Source organism: Mesocricetus auratus, unplaced genomic scaffold (genome assembly GCF_017639785.1).
Source record: "Mesocricetus auratus isolate SY011 unplaced genomic scaffold, BCM_Maur_2.0 Super-Scaffold_6730, whole genome shotgun sequence".
Lineage (NCBI taxonomy): Eukaryota > Metazoa > Chordata > Mammalia > Rodentia > Cricetidae > Mesocricetus > Mesocricetus auratus.
In genome coordinates, this window is record NW_024429184.1 from 110,742,488 (window position 1) to 110,751,483 (window position 8,996).

Below are 8,996 nucleotides of genomic sequence, written 5' to 3' on the forward strand. Positions count from 1 at the left end.
GGCTGATGTCTTTCCTGTGTGGGTCAGTCTTCTGGATGCCAGGAGCAGCCGGGAAGATCGAGGGGATGGGTGTCAGGCTGAGGATGTGGAGTGTTCCCCCGGAGACCCAAGCTCACCTGGCTGGCTGGGATCACTGGAGTTTGGGGCCTGGAAGGGCTGATGTCTTTCTTATGTCCCTTGGCTTTCTTTAAGGGCCTTATTTATTTTTTCCAAATTTTTGTCTTCTCAATTTCTTTAAGGGAAATTTTCATTTCCTATTTAATTAACTCTATTGTCATTATTAAATTATTTTTAAAGCCTTTTTCTTCTGTTTCACCTGTGTAGCTACTAGCATCTGGTGGTCCCACATTGGTCTTTATGTTGTTAAATGTGTTCTTACTCTGCTGTCTACTGATCTAGGTTTGTAATTATGGGCACCGGTGTTTATTCTTCCTCTAATCAGTACAGATGGTGTGTGCCTCTGCTGACTGGATGCTGGGGCTCTTCCTTCAATTGGTGCAGGTGGAGCCTGTGCCTCTGGGGGCCACTACTGACTGGCTCTCTTCAGTTTTTATAAAGTCACTTAGTGCTATGGACCTTTCTATCAGCATCGCTTTCACCAAATTCTTGGAACTCTTTAGTTTCTTTCTTTATTTTTTCTTTGACCCAGAAGTCATTCCGTAGAGAGCTGTTCAGTTTTCATGAGTTTGTAGGCTTTCTGTTGTTGGTGAAACCCAGCTTTAGTCTTTTTTTTTTTAACAAGGCAATATTGCTGTATAAAATCAGCTTTAGTCTTTTGTTGTCTGATAAGATGACAGGGAGCTATTTCAATCAGTTTTCTTAAATCCTTTGAGACTTGATTTGTAACCTAATATGTGGCCAGTTTTGGAGAAGATTCCATGAAGTGCTGAGAAGAAAGTATACTGAATTCCACTTTAAAAGCATGTATTAACACTGTATTTCATCAAATTGTCTGTGTTGTCTTAGAAAATGATTGTATATGCTTTGAGTCATTTGATCATACTTATAAACCTTCCTTTGACTTCTGCACCAGCTATTTCATTTAAGTCATTCCTACCAGAGGCCTTGCTATGGTATTGGTAATTTTGGGAGGGAAAACCCCTTTTGTTTTTCATGTTTCTTTTGTTATTTCATTGAGGTCAACAAATCATGGTTTAAATAGCTGATTAAATTTCTATTGTTATTTCTTGTTCATTAAATTAGGTTGCATCTCTTTTTTTCCAATGTGTCTGTTTGCAGTGTTCGGGAGACAGACTGTATTGTAGTTAGTTTGTAGTCATGCTTTCATCTATTAAACTGGTGTTCAAGCACAAGACTCTAAGTTCAATCTGTTTTGTGGCCAAATACTGTTTGCTGCAACTGTCCCTATCCTCCAGTTAACCTACTCTAATAGCTGAATAGTGTATGACTATAAACCAGACTCTTGTTCTGTACTGATTAGCTTAGTGAGTAAGGGAAAGTGACCCTGATGGTTCTGTGTACAATGACAAATTAGATATTTTTTCCACAAGTGGAAAGGATAATTAAAGAAAATGAAGCAGTCTCGGTGAGCCTATTAATTAGTGTTAGTTTCTGGATGAGAAGTAGAAGGGGAGTGAGAATACCTAAGGCAAAGTAAAAAAAAATGGGGGTGGAATTTGTGAGAATTTAGTTAGTGGTATGCTAAAAAGAGAGGTTCAAGATATCTACCCAGATATCATAAAGCAGACCAGCCGCTGGCCTTTGGAAGGTGTAAGAGGTGAGGATACAGAAAAGGAGACAGGAAGGAAAAAAAGGAAAAGCAAGTAGCGAGAGCAAGCCTGTAAATGATATGAGCAGCAGGTGGCAGTGTTGGTCTGCTACTCTGACCTGCACTACATCTGTAATAAATGTTTGTTAGCAGGGTGAAGGCGATGAAATCACTGGCAGATAAGTAATAGCTGTAGTGGGGAAAGAGAAGTGTGGGGATATAAGAAAATGTGATCAAATGAATATTATTTTGTCTCCAGGCTGTTGCTTCATTCGCTGGTCCTGGTTAGGGCTATACACTGGATTGACTTTCACTAGCCCACCTTCCCCTGCATGTAGACTTTTATAGCCAATACAAACGCTGTCCTAAGGCAGTCTCTGTATTCCCACAGGATTGGTAGTGATGTGGTGCCCAGACCACACTTTAGAGCTCCTGCTTTGCTTATGCGTTGTTGCCTTTCTCCATTGGGGTGCTGAAGGCGGCCCTCCCTGGCTGCAGTCTCTGGGAAGCCTTTCTATCACATTTCATCTGGAACAGCTGTTACAGGTTTTTCTGGTAGGGTTAGCCTTGAGTCTGCAGCTATGGTACTGGTTGCTTTGGCTACACGGGCAGCACAAAATGTAGTCTCAAGACACAGGAATGCACCAGGCTCTCAAGAAAGGCACAGAAATTGCATACACAATCCCCAAAGCTCTTTCATTCATTTGTTTCAGAAAACCAAGGGGTGACTTTGGCATGTTAACTCATGAATATAAACACATTGGAGGCCTTATCATATTTTTCAGAGAAACTACTTGTTGAATCAAGAGGGTGACCCTTCTGTCTGAGAACCATGACAATATATCAGATTTTTCACTCACTGCAAAAAAAAATCAGTTCTCTAGATTTGATTTTTTTCTTCCCCTTGTTTTTGAAATGAGCTATTCACTGTCTCCTGTGTGGAACACAGTAGATGGTTCTATCAATCTTTCTGAGTTTTAATCTTGCTCTAAACAGCAAAAACTTCACTGGGAACACTCATCCCTTAGAGGAACCTTAACCTGTATGGAGGAATTGACCCTCACTATGAATTTTTATGCAGGTTTTAAGCATAACCTGTGCAATGAAATCATCAAGTGTCAGGTTGGCAGCAACACCAAAATGTAATTGCCCAAACTGGCACAGTTTTATTTCAGATGAGGTATTTGATCACAAGGGCAATATAAATATGCCAGTGGCCATGTCAGAATAGCAGCAGGTGGAAATTGAAGTTCAGGGTATCACCCACCAGGAGGAGACTTGCTGATTGGTGAATCTCACTTACACAAGGTTAAAAAATACAACCCTAAAACAAACAAAACAAATATGGCAGACCCCAGAATGTATTTTGTTTCTGCTGTGGATTTTCAAGAAGTTGACACCTTCCTAAGCTGTACTATCTAAATGATAATAATAATTTTAGCTTATACTGAGTTTTAATGCTTAAAAATAAAACAAGGAAGTTCACTACTTCTACAATATATGAGTTTCTATTAAGAAAAGTAATTGATTACCAGTAGCCCAGCTAGATTAAATTTGTTTAATCTTAATGTTCACAGATTTCAGAGTGCATCACAGCTGAAACAAACCTGAGAAAATAACAAAAATAGACTAAGATGATTTTGTTGAATAGTTTGAGGTGGAAAATCCCCAGAAGACAATCTAAAGTTTTGGAAAGTAACATAGTTGAATGTAAAACTCCTTAAGGTCAGGAAACAAGAAGTTTGTTGTGTCTTTAAAGAAAGAAATCAAAAGAGAGCAGAAAATGGGAAGATCTCCCATGCTTTTGGATAGGTAGGATCAACATAGTAAAAAATGGCAATCTTACCAAAAGCAATTTATAGATTCAATGCAATCCCCTTCAAAATGCAAGAACTATTCTTCACAAACTTTGAAAGAACAATACTCAAATTTATATGGATAAACAAAAAACCAGGATCGCCAAAACAATCCTGTACAATAAAAGATCTTCCAGAGGCATCACTATCCCTGATTTCAAGCTCTACTATAGAGCTATAGTAATGAAAACAGTTTATGCTGGAGAGGATGTGGAGAAATGGGTACACTCCTCCATTGCTGGTGGGAGTGAAAACTTGTGCTGCTACTTTGAAAATCAGTTTGGTGGTTGCTCAGGATAATGGAAATCAGTCTACCTCAAGATCCAGCAGTTCCACTCTTGGGCAAATACCCAAGGGATGCATAATCCTACAACAATGAAATCTTGAAATTTGCAGACAAACGGATGGAAATGTAAGAAACCATCCTGAGTGAGGTAATTTAGTCATAGAACGACAAGCATGGTATGTACTCACTCATATATAGACATTAGACATATAGGAAAGGATTACCAGCCTACAATCCACACCTCCAGAGAAGCTAGGAAACAAGGAGGATCCTAAGAGAGAAACACATGGTTCCCTGGAGGAGGGGAAAGGAAGAAGATCTCCTGCGCAAATTGGGAGCATGGGGGAAGAGGAAAGGAGGAAGAAAACAGAGAAGGGGAGAAGAGGAGGGGTGGGGATAGCATGAAGGATCAGGAAGACTTAACTGGGAAGAATAGAGGAGAACAAGAAATACTTTAACAGAGGGAGCCATTATAGGTTTAAAGAGAAATATGGCAAAGGTCTATTTTTAATGTTCTAGATTTAATGAAGTATAGACTACCAGTTATATAACTGGCATTTATCTCTATATATTCAGGGAACAAAAAGCAATTGATCGAAAGTACAGCAGTAGAAAGTGTGTCTCAGGACAGGCACAGTGAGAATCCATTCCTAGTGTTTATAGTTGCAGAAAAGTTGGATAGACATAGTTAATAAATTTTAACAGGGTCACTTCCCCCAGCCACTCTCTCTGCTCTACACTTTTGAACTCTGTTTTGGGGGAGCTTCCTTAAACCAGGCTGATGATGAGACTCAGCTGGGAGCATTTGCCCATGCAATGTTCAGGCCTTTTCTCCTAACTATCAATTCACTGCTGTGACAGCAGCAATGTCTTCCCTGTTGTTAGAATGTTGCCATGACTCTAGCATCTGTCTACTTAAAAATATTTAATAACTTATGCCCATGTCTAAATATCATTTTATAACTTATTTGTCCTCATTGTTTCTCTTTTCCTCTTATAACTTATTTATTTGGAGATGATTTATGCATCTTCCCTTTTATAGAATAAATGACCACTTTCACTGTTTTAGTACTTATGAGTTCATGAGGACAGATTATCCTGATGTCTCCTGCGAAGAAAAGATCTACTGAGACAAATTTGATAGGCCTCACTCAAAACCTGTTTTACAACCTCCAGCCTCGGTGAATTCATGATGTCTCCATGTCTTATCTTCCATATGCAATCTTCATAGTCCACAGTGTTCATCCCTCATAGATAAACTGGAGGCTTTGCTGATAGGCTCTGATTGAAGAGATAAAAGTAATCATTGGAATGAGCAAAGTAGACACAGTCCCTGAACTGTTGTTCTTAAACCAAATAGCTCTCTGTATTAGGTTGGTCAAGTGGGACTCCCAGCAAGACAGCCTTGTCTGAGGGCTTCTCCAGGTTAGTGTCCTCCAAAAAAATGACCATGGAGGCGTTATTTTGAAAAACCTGATTTAAATCTCTCACCTCCTCTCTCTCACACAAACATTACAATTTTTACTGTCTTAGTATTTTCCAGGTTTACTTTTTATACTTGTATGAATGAATGTATGCATGTATGTATGTATGTATGTATGTATGTATGTATGCATCCATCCATCTATCCATCTATTCATCCATCCTTCCATCCATCGTCTATCATTTGTAGTATCTGGGTGGTCTCCTGTCATCATATTTTATGACTTTGTTGACTCCTGTTTTAGAAATAGATAAAAGGGAATAATACCTTAATTAGGAATCTGAATGAATTGAACTGCTTACTAAAATCAAGAAACTGTTTCAGACTGATTCCTGGTTGTTTTTATTTGCTATCCAAGGTTATTGTGTTTACCAACACTCCAGAGTTTTCTTGTGTATCATTCATAAAATGTTGGCCTTCTCAAGAGTGATATACATCACCTTGCTTTTTCTTCTTTATTCTGGTGAGTACATATTCCTGTCCTGGAGAAGAACCTTAAAGATATTCTAAATACTACAGGGAGGACAAAACTTTGAAAAAACTACATATGAATGAATGAGACTGTCTTACTTGCATTGTAGTCCTTAAGGTGGTCATGTTACAAAAGTCTCTAAATTAGAGCAGCGATTGATTTCTTCTAATGAGTCCACACTGGAAATATTTGAAGAGAATAGTGGGTTATAACAGGTTGTGTAGACTTTCAGCCTCTGCTCATTTGTACTCCAGATTGCTAACTTAATTCTACTGGTAAATGCTAAGTTGGGGAAAGGATAATGCCCATAAATATGCCATTTGTGGAAAATCCATTTTGTTTGACTACTTTAGGCACTGTATATTTTGGCCTACATTAGGGGGTGTTTTATTCTCCAAGTAGTAAAAGATTTTAGGTAATTTCAAAATGAGGCATTTGTGAAAGTTTGTATAGTTCCTTAAAATTATAGAATTATAACTGTTTAATGTTTTTAAACTTAAGTCAATACGTGACATATTTTGAACCCTGAAGCCAGGGTATTTCACATAAAAAGTCATATAATGTTCATATGTCCAGTGCAATACTTTTAATAGAGCTATATTTTTGGAAATAGAATTGTCTAGATTTGCATGTACTTTTAGTTAATTTATTACCACTACCACAAAAGTTTCATTTATTACTTACAGCTGAGAGCAATTTATATCAATGTCTGGTATCTTTAGATGTAGGTACTTCTCACCAAAACAATATAGGCAAGGTTGTTTTTCTTAATTTTTATCTGTTTTCTCTGCTCCATTTTTAGATTGTGCCTTTATAAGATCAATATTTTCCAGGAAACCAGTAAGTTACTATTATTTTATATGAAAAATTAAAAAAGTAATGCTTTCATTTTTATACACAGAGCAACTTAATGTAAAATTTACCAAAAAGTAAATTCTTCAGAAGTTAAAAAATGGTACATTGTAGTACATCAATTAAATGCAAACAAAATTATTATTGATACAAAGTGGGATGGTGAGTATCTCAACTCTAAATTCCAGTTATTGTGAATCATATGTGTAATTCAATATGTATACAGCCCAGTAAGGACATTTCAATGTTTAACTTACTTCTAAAAATGGTAATTTCCACATACTTACATGGTAGAATGTTACATTGAAAATAAATGTTAAATTTGAAAACAAATATATTGTCCCTCTAAATATCAATACATCTGTACATCTGTACACAAGATGCATAAAAAGTAAGTCACATATATAATATTGCTTTTGTTATATAAATTATAGAATATCTAAAATTGAATAAGTGTGTTTATGAACATGTACTTTAAATTATACGTGTTGATATGTAAACATGTGGTATATATGCATCAAATTGAGGAGAAGTTACAGAGGAATAAGTGAATAATCAAAAAAATTTCAATTTGACGATGGGGGATGAAGGGAATGTTGTTTGGTAGGGAACCACACATGTCATAATTTGAGTTGTTAGCTTTACAAGCTCATGTTCTACCAACAGTGTGGTGTTCTTATTATATTATTAGAGACTTAAAAACTAAAAATATGATAATCATTTTCTCATTTCATATGTGTTATATGCCCTTTACATCTATGTGTATATTACATTTAAATTATTTTTGTGACAATACATATTAAGAAAGAACATTTTATCCCATCACCCATCATCTAATACAGTTATGCTATCTTTGTGTATTTTCCAGAACATGTGTTCTAAGTATGATTCTAAAGGGTATTGTACCAAAGAGTATTATCCAGTCTGTGCAAGCGATGGCGAAACTTACGGCAACAGATGCACTTTCTGTATTGCACACAGGTAAGAATGCAGTACTAAATACCAATTCTTCCGAAGTGATGAAGACTTAGTAGCAAAATCTCAGGTTTGTGTTATTGATATTCCATGCTCATAGTACATAGAACAAAATGACCCTACAAAACAATGTGCTACAAAAGACAAAGAAACATATGTACCTCCCTTAAATATTGTGATTTTTGAAATAGGCTTTTGCATTTGGTACTTAAGCAGGTAGTTGTGTTGAACATTACACAAAGAAAGAAATCAATGAACTTAATTATTAGGAATTACTAATATCAAAACCCTGATGCTCAACAGATGTCTGCTATAGTCTGCAATCTATCATGGTAGAAAGACACTCCCTGGGAGGATTCCCTTGACTCCTGAACTCCATGAATGATTCTGCATGACAGGATGTTGTAGGATACCTCTATCCAATATTCTTGTCCTTTTTGGTCTGTGGTTAGATAGTTGAGTCTCATGCATAAATATTTCTTCTGCTATTTCCTATCACATGATCTTGCTGGCTTTTCCATTGAATAATCTTTAATCAATGTCTATAGGCAATCCCTAATTCTTTTCTTTTCTTAGGCTGCCAACCTCCATGACTAAGGCAGAGTTGAGATAATAGAAAGGATCCAGTACACCTACAGTTAGAATTGTGCAGATGTTGGGAACAGTCAGGGTCTAGTTGCTCATAGAAGGAGAAATTAATGTCTATAATTCAATCTTTCCCTTTTGAAAATTACATGGTACACTTACCAAAGTGTTTGATGTTTTCTTTCAGAAATTTCTTTTTGACCTCTTTTATTTTTTTCTTTACAGAAAAAGCGGTGGTTCCATTACATTTATACGTAATGGTGAATGCTGAATCTTATTATGATGATTCTTTTGCTCTGAAGTCTACAGTGCTTTGAAGATTGTTGTCATCAGGTTCTATTGTACTAGAAGATTGGGTGAATCTGTGTGTAGGATACAGGACAGAAGGCTGAACTCTCATTGCTCTTTTAAATTCTGAGACCCTGGAATTTCAAGATTTTATCTTCTATGGTCAACTACTTGATGACACCTAAAAATCAAAATCTTAATTTTATATTGTGTAACCTGACAACTCAAAACTCTCAATGTCATAGCTTTGATTTTAATAAAATCTTAAAGTATTCTCTTCATCAAACAAATCTTTTGGGAATTGGACAGAATATCCAGTGGTTAGGGAAGTTCTATTTCCAGCACCCATGTCATGTGGCTTATACCCTCCATCTCCAAGGGGATCTCACACCATCTCCTGTCCATGGTGGACACCTGCACTTATATGTTACACAGACACACACACATATATAAACAAACAAACAAATAAA

At 36.6% G+C, this 8,996-nt stretch overlaps 1 protein-coding gene across 1 annotated transcript; it reads left to right on the forward strand.

The window, feature by feature from the left end:
* The first annotated feature begins 5,762 nt into the window (after positions 1–5,762).
* On the forward strand, positions 5,763–8,509 carry LOC101829243 (ovomucoid-like). Its single transcript, XM_005069051.1, has 4 exons — positions 5,763–5,817; positions 6,629–6,666; positions 7,547–7,659; positions 8,464–8,509. Exons 1-4 carry the CDS (start codon positions 5,763–5,765, stop codon positions 8,507–8,509), a joined length of 252 nt encoding a protein of 83 aa, XP_005069108.1.
* Positions 8,510–8,996: the final 487 nt, after the last annotated feature.

What these genes read in the sequence shown, in the direction of transcription:
- LOC101829243 (XM_005069051.1), top strand. Translation starts at nt 5,763, where the DNA reads ATGTTGGCCTTCTCAAGAGTGATATACATCACCTTGCTTTTTCTTCTT. An exon ending in GCTTTTTCTTCTTTATTCTG is followed by an intron (nt 5,818 to 6,628) that starts GTGAGTACATAT and finishes CTCCATTTTTAG; the next exon opens with ATTGTGCCTTTATAAGATCA. An exon ending in ACTTTCTGTATTGCACACAG is followed by an intron (nt 7,660 to 8,463) that starts GTAAGAATGCAG and finishes TTTTCTTTACAG; the next exon opens with AAAAAGCGGTGGTTCCATTA.